General features: G+C 55.4%; 1 protein-coding gene across 1 annotated transcript; it reads right to left on the bottom strand.

The window, feature by feature from the left end:
- Positions 1 to 539: 539 nt before the first annotated feature.
- On the bottom strand, positions 540 to 14,616 carry LOC122369276 (sterile alpha motif domain-containing protein 11-like). Its single transcript, XM_043343893.1, has 4 exons — positions 14,399 to 14,616; positions 10,295 to 10,634; positions 6,202 to 6,775; positions 540 to 1,649 (listed from the first exon to the last, which is right to left on the bottom strand). Exons 1-4 carry the CDS (start codon positions 14,451 to 14,453, stop codon positions 1,422 to 1,424), a joined length of 1,197 nt encoding a protein of 398 aa, XP_043199828.1. The 5' UTR covers positions 14,454 to 14,616; the 3' UTR covers positions 540 to 1,421.
- Between the last annotated feature and the right edge of the window lie 7,346 nt (positions 14,617 to 21,962).

The following is a 21,962-nucleotide window of genomic DNA, read 5'->3' as shown; positions in this document are numbered from 1 at the left end:
CTTCTTCCAACGTCTCAGCTAAGTGCCGGTAAAAATTTTGTTCAAACCTAAACGTCTTGCATCAGCCTGCACATGGCAGCCGCTCAAACTGGTTCACTTATGATGACGTGATCTAGGTGCTGGGAATGAGCTAAGATGCGGGCTTTCGGCTGATTTCTCATATTTATCTTCACATAAGCCTGGTTTATCTTCCTTTTTCGTGACGTCACAGGAACTTCAGGAACTCGTGACATCATTTTTACTAACTACAGCGCAGCTTAGCAATGCAGAGCAGCACGTCACGGGCACAACTTTTTAGGAAGGGGGCTGGTATAATGCGATATCGTGTGGACGAGAAGGTGAAGATTTAATCCTTTTTTGCAATAGGTAGGTTATCGATTTTGATAATCGAGTCTGGAAGGCAAATCACTGCATCTAAAGCTGTTCGTTTAATGTCGATGTACCTAAATAGCCTCTAGACTATCTTTTCATTCTCCAATCTCCGAAGCATGTTTTTTTTTTCAAACACCACAGTAAATGCATTCTATAAAACACCTGGGTCTAGAAACATATGTATTTGTATCACAGATAGACATGAATACATGTTCACCTGTGACAAAGTCACAGTGTTTGCGAACATGACCCAGCAAATAACATTCATATACGGCATTCACCTTATCAGAATAACACTTTATACTCTGTTGTGCATCGCGCAGGATGAGAAATAATGTGCTAAATGTGGAAGACCACGAGAGACAGACAAAACTGGTTTATGAAGAGGGCGCGGCCAGAACAAATCCCATAGCGATTGTACAGTCAACGACTTGTAGTTCTTACAAAGACCCAAAGTTCACAACATGCATGGTGAGGTGGCGCTCAAAAGACCAGTTTAGCCAAGATGAGAGATATCCAAGAAGTCATGGAGCGAATAGTCTGCTTATGAGAGCTGGACGGGTTAACAGTCATCTAACTACTTATCTATTACTTACAAGTACTTTGTGATCGTGCTGTTTGCATCAGTCTCTCGCAGATCCAGACAAAATGCTCTTTCCCCACGAGATTACATGTCTGGCCTGTCATGTTTCCTAAGCCTCTCGTTCAGCGTATTTCTCATAATCGCGAGCACGTTGTACGTAACAACAAACAAAAACAGCCACCAAACTTTCTACACATCTGTCCCACCTAATTGAACCACCGTGCGCACAGTTGTCGCCAGTCGTGACGTAAAATAACAACATCGTCGTCGCTATTGCTTCATTGGAGACGAAGGCACAGCGGGAGATTCTCACGCGCCGCGACCGAGGCAGTTTCTCCCCGGGCGCGGCCAATGAAGCGTCTCCGACCGCATCCGACGACAACAGGGCATAAAACAACCTCCTCCCTCCCTCTCTCTGCCTCCCTCCCGCCCTTCCTGTCACCCCTCCCGTCCGTCCGTAGGCCGTTCAGTGACCTTTGGAGGTGGGCGAGAAGGGCAGGAACGACTTGGCCACCGTCTTGGGCGTGGCGTGGCAGTGGGAGCAGTGCATGCAGACGGCGCAGTGGCCGATCTTCTGGCTCAGCGCCGTGCGCAGCTTCAGCGCCGGGCCCAGCTTCATGCTCAGGATGTTGGTCAGGTGCTCGGCGCTCAGCAGCGGCAGCGTGCTGCCGTCGATGCCGTGCTCCTTGAACGCCTGAAACACACAGAAGGGAGACACGGTTAGTACAGAGCGAACGGTGGGGAGTGGCGAACACAGGGCGGGGTGTGGACGGTGGGGCGCGGTCAGTGACGGATAGATTAGCACCTAGCCAGATGTGACACCGTCTCACATTAGTGAAGCTCACTGGTAACCACCCGACCGTCACACACGGACCGAGGATCCCGTTTTTGCACAGCGCACGCTCCCACCGCGCGCCTGAGAACACCATGAACTCTCGGCCACGTTTCCTGTTTTCCGCCGAAGCTGGCCACTTTCTTTTTCACGTGAGTGCCACCGACAGTTTCCGCTCGGTGGCAGGCTGGCTTCCTGCGGGCGCCAAATCGCCCCAGGCTATGGCCGGAGGCGACACGCCACCACGCTTCGCTGACGGCCCTTTAACCTTCGAAGCCATTCGATTTCCGATTGTCAAATTCAATTACGGCTGGGGCGCGGAGCGGAGGAAGTCTGGCGGTCAGCTGATGGCCTCCGCGGTAGAAGTGTGGGAACACTGAGATTCGGACAAAAAGCGTTGTTTGTACCCTTCCCATAGTGTGGTGGCCACGGGGTGTGTCCTTTCCACTTGACGCAGTCATAACTCTTCGGAATGTCTCCACGTTCCTGCCACTCGGAAGCAGAAATTGTCGACCGCATGCCGGTCACATAACCTCGTATCTAAACGCACCACAGATCTGAGGGCCAGCCGTCGAGGCTGCGGTACTAGAGGACACCGCCTGGTCTGATTTTCTCGCGGAAGCCGGGCACAGGTGTCGAAATGGGTCAGCTCGCACGCCGGCGCCGACCCCGAATAAACGGCTCGTAAGACGCCCGGTCGGTGGAGTGGCGGTGGCGGCCGGCAGCACGCGCGCGTCCCCCGGCAGTTACGACCTCCCAGCGCAGTTTATTGGCTCTACTTTTTAATAAGCGGCTTGGCGGCCCGCTCGGTGGACGCGATGGTCACCTCGATAGCCGTTCACGAGTGCCGGCCCTGTTAGAGCGACTGTAACTGCTCGGAGAGGGCGGGGCCGCCGTACGGCAGAAGAGGAGGCGGCAGCGCCGGCCAGCGTCCGGCCGAGAGAAAGCAGCGACCAGCCGTAAACGGCGCGCCCAGAAACTCAATCTCGTAATTTACCAGCCGAGAGGGCGCCCGTCTTATCTGGCCATCCGAGTGGACAGGAAATTAGCCGCGGCCGTATTAATATCGGAGGGAGTTTCTCCGGTGGCCACCGCTGGCCCTCCGCCTCCGTCTCTCCCTCCTCCCTCCGTTCGCCGTGCCTCACCGGAGCAGCCGATCTCTTTCCACGCCCGCCGTGACATCAGCAGCAGCGGCGGCGGTGGAGACCAGCCCGCCTCCGGCCCCGCACGGCAGCCCTGCTCCGCCGGCGCCGCCGGCCGGCCGCATGCACGGACGATTTGTGCACGATGCACGCTCCAGACCGGAGGCGCCGCCGACGGCGCCCGGTCGTGCACGCCGCGGTAATGTATGGGTGACGCGCGGCTAATGGGCCGGCGGCCGGCGCGGTCGGACACGAACCGTGTCGCCGCCGGCGGCCGCTCCCGGCCTCAGGTAAACAGGCTCACCGGTCACCGGGGTGGGTGCGCCGCATGAATGGATGGAGGCCGCCGACCGGGGAGGGGTGGTCTGCAGCAACTCCCGGCTATCGCAGGTGATTCCCGGTCAATATGTGTTTCGTAGAGTGGTCGAGGCGGGGGAGGTGGGCGTGTGGATTCTAGTCACGTGCCCAACTTTTCAATTGAGTGCGAAAAGCTTCGTGCTTAGCGTTCTTATAGCACCGCCAAATCTAGCGTGGTGTGCTGTTGCCTAAAGTCATCAATGACGGAGCACCTAAGCCATCTGCTTTTTGCCGAGCTATCTTAATATGGGTCTGAAGGTCACAAAAAGCAATCAAACCACTCTCGTAGGTCAGCGCGGCAGCTTCCAGCCCTCTCCCGCCCCGGCCGCATTTACATAATCTGCAGCCAACTCCTTCTTGAATGCAAATTTTTGCTCGATAATCTGTGTGTCGGCGGGCCGGGCCGCGGTGCCGCCACTTCATGACCTCCGCTCCTCTCTGCACAGAGGGCACGAGCGCCCGGGGCACCGGGAACTCGGCGGCCGGTTCAGCGTGGACGCTGCGCCCCCGGCTAGCTCACAGGCCAGCGAGGCAGCCTCCCAGGCCGGAGAAGGCAGCCGTAGATACTGCAAGGAAGGCCGCCTACGGTAGTGAGACTCCCAGCTCAGTGTCGGCGAGTACCTAGAGGGCGTGGCAGCCGGCCAGTCTGGCTCTGCGGGAGGTGCCGGGATGGAGAGCGCCCCCTCCGGGACCCGGGAGGTACCCGGGTGTGGCCGACAAGGTTGACCGGAGCGCCCGTCCGAGGTCGTCTGACAGACTCGAGGTCGCCGGGTCTTCACTGCCGACATCAGATGCGGAAGGGTGAGTCCTGATCACAGCCCCTTAGTGCGTCACAGCTCTAGGGGAAGCCGGCAGAGCAGTGACATCAGAGGGGAGAGAATTATGGCGGCGGAAGGGATGGTGCAACGCCGCCGGCAGCAGTGCCGAGCATTACAACTGTTTCGGTCTAGCGACGGTAGCGATGGACGGCTTCGGGCTACCGACGGCATCGATGCGTGAACGAGCGCGACCCACAGCTCGCCGTCCGGTCCCACATCCGGCGAGGGGCGTCGCGCAAGCGTGCAGCCCGGCAGCCCGGTTCCCGTGAGAGCCGCGCTGGAGCTCGGCCACCGTGTGGCGGCGCCGTCCCGACTCGGCAGGTCAGCGCGGCCCCCGCGGCGAGCTGCCGCGTAACGGCACCGGCCACTTGTCAGCCGGCGACAAAACTGACACAGCCAGTCGAGTTATGGCCCCGCGCGACTGTGTCGTCCAGATAGCGGCTCTGGCCGCGGCCGGCGGGTCCCGCCGCGCAGCACCAGCCCTAAATCACTGCCGGCGGCGCCCCGCGGCCCGGCGCAGCCTGTCGCGCCGACCGGCCGCTCTTCGCACGTCGTTGTCCGCGGCATCTGGCGACCCCTGACCTGAGGGCGCCGACACCGCGACCCCGTCGGCTCAGCCACCTGCTAGATAGAATCTTAATGAATTCCTCAGCGGCGGCTGGGTCGCGCAGCTTCTGGGGTCAGCGGAGGTCGACGCTGTTGTGTAGGCAGGAATTTATAGTGGGCCGCGCGCGCGGCAGGCAGCCTGTAATGGTTCCGGTAATAGTGTGTTTGGGTTTTCGGTAATCATAGTGCCGCCGGTGGACGGGTACCGCGTGAATCCGGCGCATCAGCTCCCTGGCTGCAATCCCTCAGCCACCGACGGCAAGAAAAGCCAAGTTTTTATCACCGGTCAGAGAGCGTCAAACTCAGGCTTCTGGGAGGCTTCCGTTTCACGGAGCTGCCGCCTAGAAACGCACGCTGCCAAATATCGCATGGCGTAGGCTAAAGAGCGGGTAGCGATTTCGTGGCTCAGACAGGCCGGTGAGGATCAGTGTAGTCGGGTCTGAGAGGACGACAGGCATGTCCGCTTGAAAGGACCGTGCCCTCGTGGTGCCATAGCACTGGTCATTTACGACCCCTGACGGCGGCCCGCGGCCCGCGGCCGGGCCGGCCGGGCGCCTCACCTGACCTCTGACACGGCAGGCATGTCTGACCGCTGGCTACCGGCCCGGACTCTCCTCCCCGTACAGATAACACCCGGCGGCGGCTCCTCCACCCTCTCTCCCGCTCTCTCTCTGCGCTCCGCTCTTCCCCGCTGCCGACCCTCGGTGGCCGCTCCGTTTGAAAGGATATCGGGCGTCGGGTCGAGGGTCGCGACCCGCCGGCGCGGGTCGGGTCACCAGTAATGGTTATCATTGTTGTCGGGCGTCGTTAGGGCCGATGTGGGGCCAGTTTCTCCCAATCATCAGCGCCGTCAGCCGCGGGGAGCAGCTGCCGCCCGGGCGACTGATGACTTGACCCGGCCGGGAGGCAGCACCCCGGGCCGCCAGCCGCCCCGCCGCCCCGCCGGGCCCACTGAGGACCTGCCGAGCACGGGAGGCCCAGGGTAGCCCACAGAGGCACAGAGAGGGCCCCAGCGCCGCACGTGGGGCCGGGAGGTGCACTCTGCAGCGCCCACCGGCGGCGGCCGGGCTGCAGCGGTGGGCGGTGCCGGCCCCTATCTCGGAGCGGACAGAGCGAACCAGATGATGCCCTCAGACCGCCCTCCTCCATTATCAGAGGTCACCAGGGCCAGGTTGAAACGTCGGAAAAAGTCATCATTAGGACGCGGAGGAGAACCAATCTAAAACTTGCTCCCGGTGGTTATAAATGGGCGGCCGAGTGGCTCGGGAGACTGCTGATTAGCGCGCGCTGGCCGCCCCGAGTCTGTGTTCCGCACGTGATGAGCATCTGGAGCACGGAAACGACACCCGGCGGCTACTGGTGTCGGCCCGCCTCCGCAGCAGTGGCAGAGACCGCACAGAAACGGGAGGTCTATGTAACGGCCGCAAAACATACAACTGAGAGACCCGGGGTTAGGGTTAACTTGAAAAGGCAGAGAGGAAATAAACTCACCTCAGCATACTCGGCGCAGACGTCCACCGAGCGGACGAAGGCGCACACCTGCTCCACGTCCCAGGCGGCCACGGCCTCGGCCTCGGTCGAGCACGGCTTCTGAGTGCACGCCGAGCCGTGCAGGGCGGCCGCCAGTTCGGCGGTCGGCCGCGGCGAGGCGCTGCCGGCGCGCGGCTCCTCCTCCTTCAGACCAAACAGCTCCTTGAAGCCGGCCTTGTCCAGACGAGGTCGCTTCATGTTGGACAGGTCGAGCGGCGCGCCCTCGGCCGGTCGCTTGCCGGCCGGCGCGGTGGGCGCGGCGGCGGCGGCGGCCACGGCGGCCTGCGAGTTGGCCAGGTAGTCGGACGGCGTCAGGCCGGGCCGCACCATCGACAGCATGTCCAGCATCGGCAGGCCCGAGAGCGCCGCCAGGTGCGGGTGCATGGCCAGCAGCGGGCTGGCAGCCGTCACCGGCTCCTCCTTCTTCTCCTCCTTGGGAGAGCCGGCCGGCAGCAGCGGCGTGTGGCCCGGCTTCAGGCCGTACCGACTGTAGTCGAAGCCGCGCAGCAGGCCGTTCTGCTGGCCGGAAAAGTACCTGAAGACAGACAGACACACACACGGTCAGCACCACTGTGGAGCGTAGGAGGCGGCTGCGATCAGTAAAACACATGTGGAGCGGCCGATACGGCCAGTCATCACGCGGTGATCCGACTGCGGGATGGGCGGCCGGCTCTCGCAGCGGGAGCACCCTCTGATGTATGGCCCCTCCGCTGATCAACCCAATATACACACACAGAGTCGAGAACAGAAGCGGCTCATTCCCAACCAGCACGTAAATCAGCGCCACCCCACCGCTCTGCCCGCCTCCTCCGACCTCTGCCCGCGCGGCACACTGTGTTTATGGATGCCGGCGCCCGTCAAGTCGTCCATCCGTTGTCGATACGCGGCCGGTAATGAAGCGGTGCGCATGCCGGATCAGGTCATTGGCGGCCACGACTGCACGTGCCGTACGGGCCGGCCGGCGAGGCGGGAGGGCAGCTCATTACAGTCGGCCTAGTCGTGACCGCCGCCGCGGGATGCTCTGTTTCTCCGCCCTCACCCGCCACCTCTCCTGACGGATCCTGTCCACTAACACGGTACTTGGACTCCCATTCCGCCCACTGTGACCACAATCCAGGCCGAGAAACTTGTCTCGTCCGCGTTCCTCCGTGTCCCCAGCCTGCTGCTGTCGCCTGTCGCGGTCCAGCCGGCGGCGGTGAGCTGTGGAGTCACGTGTGGACCCTCTCGGAGGCTGACACCGCTCAGCCGGCCCCGCCCCCGGCCTGACCTTTTGTCTCATCAGCGCGAGCGGCGCCGGTCTGCCGAGCGGAGCGGCTGTTAGCCGCGCCGGCCGCGCGGAGGTAGCCAAATGAGGTCCGGGCGGGTCAGAGGGCGGCCCCGCTCCTCCCGTGCCGGGCTTCCCAGTCGGCCTCCCGGTCACGCCGCCTCTGCAGACGACCGGTGCTGCAGCGTGCTGCCTATCGACCGCGTCAGTCGTCACGTGCCCCGCCCCCGGCGGCGGCGGCGGCGGCTCCTCTCCCTGCGCCGCTCTGTTTTCTCCGATCGTGTTCCGTTTTTATCGCCTCTGTCCGTCTGATTTCACCGGAGCTCCGGTCGGACGGACGGTCATCCACACGTTCCACCGAGCGACGTGCCGTGAAATATGCTCGGCGGCCGCGGCGGGTGTCGATTCTCCGACAGCTGGTCATCTGTCAGTGGGACGTCAACGTGCTCTCGGCTCCGGCTGCTCTCGCCTCACCGCGGCTCTGCAGCGGAGCGGGTCACGGCCCCACCGGCCACTCTGGTGACCTCTCCGCCTGACCGAGCAGGTGGCTTGACTGTCGCCATGCTCAGTGCTCACACCGGCCCACCGCGCTCACCTATGACCTTTGGGCTGACCTCGAGAGTCGCCTCCCGGTCGGCAAAACCGGCCGGCGACGCCGCGCGACACGGCGACTGGTGCCGGGTCGCCATCGTCACCTCTGCGACCCCGGCCCCTGGGTCGGGAGAGGTGTTCGAGTGAGGTCGCAGAGGAGGAGTGGGGGTCGGATGAGGTCGTAGAGGAGGGGGTTAGATGAGGTCGTTGGGGGGAGGGTCGTCCGGTTCACGTTGTGCTGACCCGGCACATGGACCTTCTGACCGAGTCGTATCGAGTGTCAATGGGAGCTGTGGGGCGCCGGTGGCAGGTGAGCCGGTACACTACCCGCAGTCACCTGACCGGCCCCTCTACCCCCGGCCCGTGACGTCACCGGCCGCTCCAGCCGGAATTCGGGGTCACGGAGGTCCACGGATCCACGTCGTCTCCCAACAGGCCACGTCAGGATTCTCAGAAGGCGTCTTGATGTCACTCTTGTCGCCAGGGAAAAGAACTACAGATCTGTAGTTCTGGACACGCTCCGACTTTTCTGACGTTCATCTAGGGCTGATACGTGATTTCCGGCTGAATTTCGAACCAACTTGGCGCTCGTGTCGGCATAGCTGCACGATCCTGCAGCTGCTGATCCTTAGCCGGGGTCAGACAAAGGCCAGGCTGGCAGCATGTGGTGACGCCGGGGCCATGTCGGCCGCTAATGCGCGACCTCTGGCGCGACCTCTGACCCGGCCTGACCGCCGCAGCGCGCCGGCCCGCCGCCGTAATTGGTAACCGCTCGTCGCCGGTAATTGTTGAATGCCCCGTGCACGTACCGGGGCTGACCCGCCGCGTGTGTGTGGTCGGCGCTGAAAAACGGCCGTGTCCGCGCCGTGTCGCGCCGGGTCGTGACCGGGGGAAGTCACGGTCCGCCGGCCGAACACGACCCCGCCGAGCGCCGCGCTGCGAGCGACGGTAAAATGGGGAGACGGATGAAACACGCGGTCGTGACGCGGCGCCAGGGACAGAGTTTACGAGTTTTTCGGCCGACAAGGACATCATGAGCGGACGGGGACTTTATGGGAGGATAAAAGGCGAGGAGAGACGTGAAAATCGTGAAGACGAAAGCGGAGCTATTTTTATATCAGCAATAAGTTAGATAATAGGCAGTGATGTGTTCCAAAATAAGTTTGTGTTAGCCCATTCAATTATTAACAAAATAATAGGCCATTTATGCGCTCATTAACAAGCTTGCTGCAGTTGAAAAGCAATGCATTACATGCTTGCTGCTAAGTTGCATTGAACATCGAATCACATTCTAATGTTGTCAGACTTGAAGGGTGTAAATGAGGCTGTAATGCCTCTTCACCCTTAGCGGGCAGCCGAATTTACGTAGATAACACTGCGTTAAAACCATGTCAAACATGTTAGACTGCGACTGACTCGGTGTAGCAGCGCAGCTTTCAGTCGGCCATTCCCACGCCATCGTTCGTGGCGGAGAGTGCGCGCTCCTGGCCATTAGCGGTCGCTCATAAACTCAACAAATACGGGCCATCACGGCCTGTGCTCGCCGACGATGGACAGCCTACATAGCTGACATGGTTTGGCGTCCTCGGCGGCGGCGGTCGCGGTGGCAGGCTGGGAGCGCGCGAGACTTTGCCAGAGGCTTTGAGAAACGGACCGCGAGGAAGTGGGCCCGAGTGACCAGCCGGTGGGCAGTGCGGCTCCCCATTGGCCGTCATTACCGTGCTCACGGCTGCATGGTACCACGATACCACGCACACCGCGCCCGGAGAGAGAGAGAGCCGCTGGGAGCGCCGTTCTGGCCGAGCTGCTCTGTGACGGGCGGTGGGAAGTCGCACGGGAGCGTCGGCCCGTCGACGGCCGTCGGTGATCGTCTGGTGTGGCGAACGGAACACCGGTAGCAGTATTAATCAGAGCGTGGCGATGGCGACATCCGGAGACAGCGCGGCCACTGACCAGATGGCGGACGACATCCGGCGAAACCGACGATAGATCGGAGTTCGGTTGGACAGATGTAACGCACCGCCACGGAGGCATTCGCACGGAATTAGACACAGCTGGTCATACGTTCAGGTCTTCAGGCACCGAACAGTTAGATGTGCGGAATACGCAGAACAAATATTATCGAAAAAATGAAATGCATCCTTGATTGCTGCTAGGCTAGTAATGAAAGCTAAATATGATATATGTTAGAGTACTCACTCGCTGTGCGTGCTGTTGTTGTTGTTGTACTTGGCGGCCAGGCTGCGCATGAAGTCGCTGTAGTTTCTGGGCGGCTGCGGCGGACCGACGCCCGGCTGGCTGGTGACGGGCGTCGCCGCCACCGACGCCATCGACGCCGGCGTGGCCGGGCTGTGACGCTCCGAGGAGGAGCGCTGCGACGCCAGCGAGCGCGGCGAGCCGCTGGGACTGCGGTCGGGCGTGGCCGCCTCGCGCTTGACCAGCTCGCCGGCGCGGTCCGGGGTCCTCTTCCTGCGGCGCTGTTTGACGGCCGGCGTGAGGCTGAGGCCCGACGGCAGCTCCACAGAGTCGGTCAGACCGTCTGAGGGGGGGGGAGAGGGGGCGGGTCAGAGAGCAGTCTGCGGAGGCCAGGCGATGAGCAGCTAGTAAATCAGATTGGCAAATGAGCATATGAAGTGAGAATGTAACCGTTGACTTGCACGCCATTCGAGGCATCTTCAATAAACATTGCATCGCATATGAGCTTAGTTGCACCTTAGGTGATAGCTACTGCCAATTTTCCGTCGGTCATTAACGATGATTGCACTGTCTCTACGACGCCCGAAAGGCGTTCACGAACGCATTGGTATTGCGGTCACATCTTGCGAACTGTTATAACCACTGCACGATTAAAATCAGCCACGGGATGCTTTCAGCCACTCAAGAGATAAAATCAGCCGTTTCTGCCGCCTGCGCTCAATTCTGTTCAGCAGCGCAGCTCCCCAGATTTGGCTGACGCCATGCGACCAGGTCAATAGCACAAGCTTTAAAGGCTCGCTTTAATTTTGGCTACACCCCCGGAACAATAGCCTGACCAATAGCCGGGGCGCCGAGGTCGGCATAGTTTGTACCTCTTCCCGGCCGGCCGCCCTGGCACGTAGACAATAGGTTCATCTCGTTGGCTGTCGAAAATTACACCGGCGGCGCCGTGTGTTGGCTTTTGCGGTTCTATTAGTCGTCCCGCTACACAGGCGTGAAGAGAGCGGGGACTCGCCAATTAAACCACTTACGCTGACAGCGTCATGCCGTCTGATCGATGCACTCAGCGTGCGTGACGTTATTACGGCGAATACTCCTCCCATAGCTTAGTGATAACAGCGGCCTCATTCGCCGCCCAGGTGATCTCGCCAATTTATCTGAGGGTAACCGACACCTGTTTTCGCCGAGCTCGTCCGACGGCGGAGATAGGAGTCTGACCACGGACAGCCGTGCTCTGTCTGGTCGTGTATCAGATGTCTGCCCTGTTCCTCTCACTGCAGCTGTTGTTTTCACACCTCTGCGCTCAGCCTTTCACCTGGGCGACGACCCTCTCAGAGTTGGTTGAGCTGTAGTTTACAGCTGGACCCTAATCTACTCGCTAAGATGTCTGCATTGTAATAAATAAAGTTTGTTATGCTCCATGTTACGCGATGATTCATGGAGTCTGAGTGCAGCTAGTTCACCTCCAGACCAGGCGGCTCAGACGATTTCGCAAACCGCTTTCATAATCGCTCCCACGTCCAAGTATGCATCAAGCATATTCTCAAGATAAGGTCAAGATGACATAATGCTGGTTAATACCCCTAAAGTCCGACGGAGACCGACGCGGAATCTTACATCACGTTGAAAACATTTCAAGTACTGGCCGATGTCCCAATTCCGCGAAGCGGCTCTCTCAATCTTTATCAGGCGCTAAGGTCGACTCTGACCGACTGGGACTAATCCCTGCAGCCTCGGTCCAGGACATACCCCATTCTTTGCCGTCTGTTGTGTGATCCCGGGACGACATTCACTGGCCGAACTCTGCAGCTGTACAAACAGCCGTCTCCATTGGGTTCTGTTTGCAGTGGTGCCGCAAGGAGGTGGTTTTAGAGCTCTGAACGGCCGTACAAGGATAGTGAGAGAGCAGCCGCCTACCACTGTGCCTACACTAGGATCGCCCACCAGAGAGATAAAGTAACCTCGATGGAAATCCAAAACTGATGATGGAGTGACATCTTCAACGATTCCATGTCGACTGCAAAATAAAAGAGGATTGCATTACTGTGAATGATGTCCTTTTATGCAACAAGTCCAGCCTCAAAGCTTTCTCTGCCGACTGAATATTGCTTTCAAAGTGGACAATGTACAATGACGGATGCGGCCGAGCCAACCAACGTGACGGGTTTGACGGATGTGGTTGGGGTCAGGCGGCACACTTCAAGCGACTACAAGCATTGCTCAGATAAGACAATGGCCCCGTAGTGAACGTTAGTTTGCAGCCAAGTATCACTGCAGAATGCCCATTGAGTAATGAGTATGCGGTGTCAGGTTCACCAGCCATTTATTCATTGGATGGAAATCAGTCACCGATGGAAAACACGGCTCAACATTCTGCCATTGTTTCCATTGTTTCCAAACAGAGGAATGGTTAGATTGTTGAAGCAGCGAACCTGACATACTCAGTCTGAATGCCGTGTGCAAAGTCATCGATAATGTTTATGTGATTGTATGCAGCGGTGATCCTTTAGTGTTAACCCTCGCATGTGTAGGGGGGGTCGGATGGACCCCCCCCCATGGTTTTTCGCGAATAACTCGCGTAAAAAGCAGCCGATCGCGACGAAACTTTCAGTACCCTCGCATTGATCAATTTTACACCTACCCTGAAAATTTCATGACCCTGACCCAAATGACCTTTGACCTGTGACCTCTTTTCCGAGACCATGTTTGGCCGGAATCGCGATTTCGCGTATGTCGGCTCGCACTAGCCGCGTGTTTGCAAGCTTTTCGTGGTTTCAAACGTTCAAACATGTGATTTGTTGTTACTCCCGTGTGTGTCAAGGTCACCTGAAGGTCAGATCAGGTCATTGACCTTTGGTGACCTCGGGTGACCTCGGGTCACTTTTTCGAGTTTTACATGTTTCTAGGCTAGTTTTTGGAGCTGAATTCGAATTTAGCAACCATTTGAACATTTACGAAGTAGTTTTGGTGACTTCGTAACATGTTACGAAGCTGTCAGAGGCGGTTGACACGTACTACGAATACCCGTCACGACGCCTACTGGTTGACCTGACCTGACCTGACCCGACCTGGTCTAAATGCTTCAAGACATCATATGTGATCAAAACTAACACGATATTCGTGATCAGCACCCCGAAAAACCCCTTAGCAGCCACACTTTACGACTTTCTAACAGGTCCCGATTTTCCCGACTTTGGGTCATTGACCTGACCTGGAAGGTCAACCAATGACCTAGGACCTTAAAATTTGGTATCATCGGCTTCCTCTCGTCACGGGCAACACGCTCGTTTTTTCCGCGAAGCTCTAGCTCGATCAGGGGCCAAACGGCAAGGGGGGGTCCAACCGACCCCCCCCCCCCCTACACATTAGAAGCTGGCAAACGCCGCACACATGCGAGGGTTAACGTACTATAAAATATTGCAATTCCAGTCAAGTGGTTACCGATGTGCAATCGAACATCCGGCATTAGTAAAAAAAATCAGATCATAGTTATCGTCAAATAACGCCCAGGTATGAACCCATTCAATGACGCATTTGGCAGCTTATGCAATACCTTTAGCCTGGTTTTCAATTTGATTTGATGAGATACCACGGTCCACGGTCACATTTCACAGCGCAGCTATAACTAGAAAATGTGTATGCAGCATTAGCAATTTCTAGTTATCAGTTTGACAAGAAATCGAAATTGTAAAGTCGACCGCTTCTCACTGGTCAAAAACCATTAGAGACTGCAAATACGCACAGCAGCGTAACGGAGACAGCGGCGCTGACCAGCACACTAGCACCAAACGCACGCAAGACGCAGGCGACTGCATTGCTGGCTATAGCAGTAACACCAAAATAGCGTTGACTGTGGGACAGAGCCGTTTGCGTATGCCGTATTTAGTTTGAGACACTGATCAATGAAAAGGGAGTGTTTTCTCTCCGACTAGCTCGGATGGCATTTGATAGAGCAACAAGACATCTCAAGCAATAGCAGATATTCAAAAAAAGTTTAGCGATAAGAAGAGTAGCGATAAGAAGATCCAAACCATGTACGATACGTTGACAACTGACATGCTGACAGACAAAGCAATGTCGCACCCAAGTCCCCCGACGACCACTTACTTGAGTAGCACCACTTTGGCCAGACGACCGGTCCCGAGGATTCCAGGTCGGTCATGTTATGGATCGCCACGGTGACGGGTGAAGAGATACTTCAGATCAGCAGTCACACACTTCTACAGTCCGATATTCCGGCGCGGAGCAGACGGAGGACAAACTGCGCGGAACGGGAGCGGCCGAGCGCACGTCTGTCTACCCCGAGCGGCGGCGGCTGACTGCCCGGCGCTCGGCGGCGCGCTCCAATCACAGCGCGCACGCGCTACCGGAGGTCAGCCGGCTCGACCAATCAGCGGCGGCGCCGGCCGGCCGCAGGAAGACGCTCGCCCCCTGAGAGCTGCCCTGTGGTAACCACCGGGCTCTCACACTTCCGGGGCACGGCCAGGTGCTAACGACGGTGTCCGATTCCGGGGCGACGGGCGTGCCGGCCGGATTTAGTAGAGGGTGTAGTAGGGCGAAAGCCATTTGACAGAAATATTTGTAGAGAAAACGGAATGAAGTCCCGTATTTTCAGAGGACGTGATACATATATGTAGGTGAGCTTTATTCGTTTATGATCCGCTCTTTCACGCAAATGCGCATAGCATAAGGTAATCTATAATTCACACGAACATATAGTGTGCATGCTAAGTGTTTTTTTTTTTCGCTTGTAGGTATGGCATGCATTTTGAACGAGATATTTGAATAAATAGCAAATCGTCTTACATTGGCGATAGGCAAACGCAGCAATGAATAATCGAAGCTCCTTGCGCTAAAATGAAGTGCAGCTTGTTGAAATATATCTTCTTTTTTGCAATGCTGATGACGATATTACTACTCAGGTAAAGGAAATGGTGCAGATACTCATAAGTTACTTCAAAATGTATCTGTCTCGTTCCTCTCTGAAATGTCCACGTTCTGAGACTATGTTTTCATCAATAATCTCACGATTCGTTGATTTCATTTTCGGCGCCTCGTTTTATATAATCGAAAAGTTAATCAATCTTTCTTACTCCTTTGTCTAACGAGCTTCTACGTCACAGCCACGTGTTGTCAAATGACTCACTTGTTTTATATTTGCAGCCTTATGGACAAGAGCTGACATTAAAATAATCATAAAAAGGATGGGAGTAGAAACCGTTTTTGGCACTGGTTAGGTACTGCAGTGGAGCATTAAGCAATACCCTTACTCATGCCGATCCATACAAAGAACATGCCTTCCATTTTTTTCAGTGACCTTACCGGACTCGTGTCCCTTGACCTATGTTCCGGTAATGGATTTAAAGCACCCCACCGCACAAAGACGACATTGCGCCCGCTGAGGCGCGACATGGCTGCGCGCGGGGCCGAATGTAATGGCGCCCTGTGGCAGGCGCGTGGGAACCCAAGGAGAAACTGCGCTCTTTGTGTGTTTACCGCAAACGTCTCCGCTGCCCTCCCTCCCACGGGTGCGAGGCTGAACTAACGACACTGGGACTACCTTTCACCGGAGTGGTAACACGCAGTCTGGCACCAGTTAGCGCCATTCCTACATTCTAAATGTGATGTCGTATTTCAATTGATATGTGACGCAAGTTGCGATAAAGGTAGGTATAGTTAATCATAGTGTAGCCCATAATCATAGTCTTTGTAGCCCAGCTTGCATTGATTTTTTTGTGTCTTTGGCATTAATCGTTGAATATACGAACAAATCGTCAGTAAACAATTAGAGATCAACGATTCCAGTTGTATTTTTCCTTGTATTTTATTCTAGAATGCTTCTAGACCTTCTGGCAATTTCGATATATCGGGAATTACCATTTATTTTATTTGAAATCTAAGATCAGATTCATAACATCCACTCTTCAGTCCACTATGCTCACAAACGCATCCATTCACACACAGATCACTTCACGACAACACCACTCATAGCTGTCAACTCCGATTTTCCGGAAAGGCTCGCCCAATGATGCTGCAACTGCAGCCTTCTGACGTCTTCAATCGCGCTACCTGAGCTGTCTTCATACCCTCTGCCCCGAATGAATCACCTACTGAGGTGCCTGAATCGACCGGCACCGGCTCTGGGCCGACTCGACCCCGGTACCTGACAATGGCGGTCCGTGTCGACCCGCCGGGTTCAGGCGGTGCACACCTGAGCCGCACCGCGGGTCAGCTGACACGTGCCTGGGGTTAGCAGGGTCGGAGGGGTCAGCCGGCGCGCGGCCGGCAGCACCACCGGGTCACGATGTGAGCCGGCGCCGTGCAACGTGCTGAGACCGCAACACGATGGGTGAGGTTGGGTAGACTCATGGTGAATATATTGAAAAACAAGGTGTTTCATTGCACACAAGGGTTTAGTGTTCGTTAGTCGCCAAGGTCTACAGTCTACTACACCACACTGCTCAGTGCTCATGGTGTGGTGAGAGTGGTGAGGTGAGCTCGCGTGTCCAGCCCGCGCCCTCCGGTCAGCCGTCCGGGGATGGACGGGCAGCTATCAGCCGGGATCTGCCGGGCGGTATGTCGGACGCGGCAGTTACTCCGGTCCACTGCCGTAGGCGTGGCACGAGCGGGCCAGGCCGGCCGCCAATCTCCACCGCTGGTGCACGCTCCACCAATACACCCGACTTCTTTATGTGCCACGGCATTGTCTTATGTCGGCGGTGCATGCAGACGTTCGCAGTTAGAGATCTCTCACTTGCAGTCACACCCTAGTGAAGCAGTTTGTCATTCCGTGTGAGCGCGCCGGCCATGTGAACCGCCACAGAGTGTGGTCAACTGGAGCTTTTTGCCGATCGTTTCCGGTCAAACACCCGAAGTGGAGAGTTCCCATGAGCGGCACGAGGCCAGCAAATGGACTAATGCCACCAAACTGCGCCGGGAACGAGCACGCCGTAACCCCAGTTCCGCTAGCCACACGCCGAGCAAAAAGGACATTTCCGAAAATTTCATTCATTCCGTGTAACTTTCTCACCGCGCGCGGCCGCTCCCACGGCGCCCTTTAAAGCCGGCCCAGACGCCGGCGTGGCAAATGGCGCACTTCCTCGCGAAATCGGCGGCCGGTTCGCACGCGCCGGGACGTCCGGCCGCGTCGGCAGCAGCGGCGGCGGCGGGTCACCGCGTCGCGTGGCGCTCCGGATGCGGTCCGTGTCCGGCGTGCACCATTGATCAACAGTGCTGCGGCGGAGCGGCCGACCGATTTCCTGTGAACGCCGCCCGTCTCACGGTACAGCCAGGCTGTAATGACAGCGGCCAGTCCGGCTGATGGCACCGGCGACCGGCCGGTAACCAGAGGGCGTGTTCGCGTGTGTGGATTTCATCTGATGGATCGCCATCGGAAGGGAATGTGGTGAAAGATCAGTCAAAATAATGCAAAACAAACTACCTTATACAAAATGTGTATGTAACGTCAATTGAACGTTTTTTTCCTCCCATCGCATACACTGCATTCCATTCGTAATCCTCACCCTATAAATGTATGGCCCTAAAGAGCAGCAGCTGGACCAACTATCCTCTTTGATTATTCGGTCACCACCTATAAACAATGCACCGCTGGCCGATTTTCAGCGGCAGCCGACCGAGGCACGATGCAGGTGCACAAACCGAGCTCTGTAGACACCAACGCACCTGCGACTGCACCAAATCTGCGGCCGCCATGAATCACTGCACGCTGTCAGAGCGGCACACCTGCGCCGCGCTGGTCACTGCACGCCGCGTATGCCGCCGGTGCGCCACATACGTATGCAGGTCGGCCAGAGCGCCACTGTGGCGGGGATATTAACGGGCGGCCTCCTGCCGGCGCGCGGCCGGAGAGGAGGCACCTGTGTGGTCTGTTCTGTACGAGCCGCTGCTGCTGCGCCGTGCCCAGCACCCGTATATCAGACCCGGCACCGGGGGCGGGGATGGAGACATTTGTCATACGTGCAATTGAGCGGAAGTAAGCGGCCGACGTTCAGAAGAAAATATGAGATAGGTCGGGAAGAGAGGTCGCAAAATATAGTTTCAGATAGAACACGGAATACTATGTAAAGAAGTGTTTGTAATTAATTCATGGCAATTGAAAATTACTAGGCAATCGATAAAAGAAATACCTAGTCTATTTTTTATTCAAATATTGCATGATCTGTTATACCTTTCCCATCAGTGACCGTTTCGGTAGCATATATGTATCTACTTATGTTGCGCAAAGGCCTTAGGTGCTTCAAACATTGTCCACAAATACATAGGTACAGTGGGTGCCTCTTGTCTGGCTTGACTGTGACCTAAACCAATATGTAGACAGCGTGAAACAAACGTTTTAATCAAACTATTCTATCTACCTACGAATCTTCCTTTGCACAGCATATGGAAACTTACGCTAGGAAAACGTCATCATTGTTATTAGCGGTTACGCTGAAATACCAGCATACCGGTATTTATTTCGTCATTTCTTGTGACTTCTTATCGACGTTCCTAAGATCAGCTTTGGATTAACACAGTCCTGGCGCGAAAGGCTCCGATGACGTCAGTAAGCAAGTTAGATTTCAGATTTTGCTAGATTTTATCATCCTATCTTTCTGTCTCTACATCTTCCTATGTAGGTACAAATCCATCCATCTAAATCCGTCGCAACACCTTGAAATATTTCTAACTCGCTCTAAAGTGACACCATCGGAAACTTCCTCCTGAGGAAACACGCTCAAAGCTGCTAAACTCAAATTCCGTCCCTCTTGTGAAACGACCATCGAGATTCCATCTCCTACGAAAAGCTTTTACAGTATCGGTCGGCGGAGCGCAGAGTCGATTTTTCAGTGTCGCCCCTGCCCCGGCGGGCCGAGACCTCACTGTAAAAAAAGTTTAGCATTTGGGGTACTAACGGCTGCTATTCGTATCACCTTTTAGCGTCAAAAGAACCCTACGACGTATTTACAAAGAAGCATGGTGCTAATACTGTGCTAATGATAGCTAACATTCCCATCAAATATTATAAGTTTAGATCACCTATTCTTCTACTGAGCTTAACGTCTACTTCTGCTAGTACCCAGTCCATCAGTGAGTGCTCTTTCAAGCTGGATTTCTAATTAGAACCATTTTAAGTGTTTTAGAAGTTGGTAATGCTGAATATGGTGCTTACGTTAGTATCACAATAGAACCGGACATGCTTACAGAGGAAACAAATTTGAAATTGGCGCCAAAGAAAGTAGCTAAGCCCTGCTTTACAAATCTCTGGGAGTCTTATCACCAGCCCTTTAGCACGTTTTGACGGCGCAGAGCGATATGCGCATGCGCGTGCCAGCTGTTTCCGGCCACGTGTTGCGCCATTTTAGTGGAGTCCGTTGGTCGTGGTGGGAGTGTGTGCACGTGCTCCGGTATATGAAGTGAAATGAAGTGAAGTGAAGTGCTCTGGGCACATGCCACCGAGTGATAGCTCTGGAATGATAGCTTAAATCAGCTATTATCGGTGGAATCCGTCGTGCGTGGCATGGGAGTGCGTGCCCCTGCTCCGGGAGGCAGTGAGGTGGAGGGAAGTGCAGTGCAGCAGTGCAGTGAAGTGAAGTGAAGTGCTCCGGGGCCGGGTGGTACATGAGCATTTGCCACCGACACATGCCACCGACACCGACGTTGATCGACTTTGGTGAGTCTGACACGTTGTATCTTTTGACATTATCTTATATTGTTTAAGTGCTTCATATTCCGACTCTGGCAAATCGCGCTTCTTGGTCTGAAGGAAAGTTGTGTTGTTTGCAAAAATAGCTCCCAACAGAAAAAAAAACTTGGAACTGATCCAGTTTTTTTGCTCCAGGCATGGGGCCTGGTCAGTTCTTCCGTCGACTACCACTTACAATGGAGGACAACTACGACAACAACACGCGGTCTCCGGTTCCGTCTATCACTAAACGCCGTCTGGTCGTGGATGAGGTCGAACTTATGGCCATGAACGGAACGTCGGTTCAACGACCCCCCCCCCCCCCGCCTCCCCCAGTCGATCTCGCGTTAATCGTCGGTCACTGCGAGTGTGCAGGTATATGAGCCACCTTTCGTTATTTCCTGTGCGTTTGTTTGTGTATATATTTGCATTTGTTTTTCATGCAGATGATATGAAGTGTTAATAAATGTTCCATTATTTTTTTTTTATAATGTGTTGGATGCTTGAAAGATGCACTTACACGGGAATATTGCAGAATGCAAAACACAATCATTGAGACTTGTAGGTATCACTTATCTAGGATATAACCTTTTTTGCACGTCTTTTCGGCCTTACACAATTTCCTTTTTGGTAATTAATTAGTCCTTTTTGCAGTAACTAGTGAAAGTATGTATGTGCTGCTAAAGAAAGCAGTTTTTGCGAACTTTTCATGCAGCAGCTTTAACTAGTATAGATATTCTACTTTCAGCCCCAATGCTTTCATTAGCATTATTCTACTTGTCGTGGGGTAACAATAGCGCTAAAACGGTTCATGTGTGAGTACGGAAGGTACTAACTGCATGCTATTCTTAGCACCTTTTAAAGTTTAGCACCGCTAGGGTACTGAAAATTGGTCTAGCAGGTGTAGGGTACTACATTTAGTACACGGGTGCTAAACAAATATGGGTACTTATATTAGCACCTTGATACTAAACTAGATCTCAGTTAAGTACGAATAAAATGCTTAGCTTAGCACCGCTAGGGTACTGAAAATTAGTCAATTGAAAAGTACCTCTATGGTGCTAAACTTTTTTTACAGTGGTGAAAGGACGACACGGAGAGGTCACGTCGGGTGACATTTTCTCAAGAGCAGCAACGAGACAGCCATTAATTTTCATTTGGGGACTCGTTGTCCGGTGTTGTCACGTGCCAGTGGCGGCGCGTCCGTGACAAATGTCCGACGCACCGCCGCCAGGTGAGTTCGGCGCCGTGAATGTCGCATGGGATCGATGGACGACGCACACGGAGAGACGCGAGGAGTGGGAAGACGGAATCAAAGTGAGGAGACGATATAGGGATATATGATGTGGTAAATTTTGGGATTCCTGAAATTAAGTAGTGGTGATGAGAACAGCACAAAAAGATGCACAGTGCAACTGCACACCACATCCCCTAAAGTTAAGCAACTATCCCAACTCTGCTCGATGATCTCCCCATTTTCAGTCGATCCTAGCCCCGCCAATGGCGATGTTGTCCTCGGAATGGACCTCCGGCCGCGGCGGTCTCGTCTTCTCGACCTCGCCTCCGCAGGAGCCGCCGCCTTTGACGGCCATTTAACAACAAAATAAATGACCCGCTCGCACAGAGGAGAGCTGCCCTCTTAATGGCCGGAATTTGTAATTGGATTTTCGATAGAAATGGTGTCGAGTAACACAGAGCGCCAGGTGGCTGTACTAGCCTGGGAAGATGCCATCCAAGAGATAGCGTGAAATGAGACACACCAAAACGGCACTGCGGTTAGCGAGCACATGTTTCGGTGGCCAGCGCTGGCAAAATCTCATGCGTATTTAACAGGCATAGTTTATTGTTACGTCATGGCGTAATCTTCATAGAAGCTCCTATCGAGAAATAGGTATGTAGTTTATCTAAAATATTTAAGCATTTGTGCAGCTGCAAATTTTACCGCACTGGATTTAACGATCGATCATCCTTCACGCCTTCTTAACGACG

Source organism: Amphibalanus amphitrite, unplaced genomic scaffold (assembly GCF_019059575.1).
Source record: "Amphibalanus amphitrite isolate SeventyFive unplaced genomic scaffold, NRLGWU_Aamphi_draft 001022F_arrow, whole genome shotgun sequence".
NCBI lineage: Eukaryota > Metazoa > Arthropoda > Thecostraca > Balanomorpha > Balanidae > Amphibalanus > Amphibalanus amphitrite.
The sequence above is the reverse complement of the archived record's forward strand: the minus strand, read 5'-3'. Positions and strand labels throughout refer to the sequence as shown.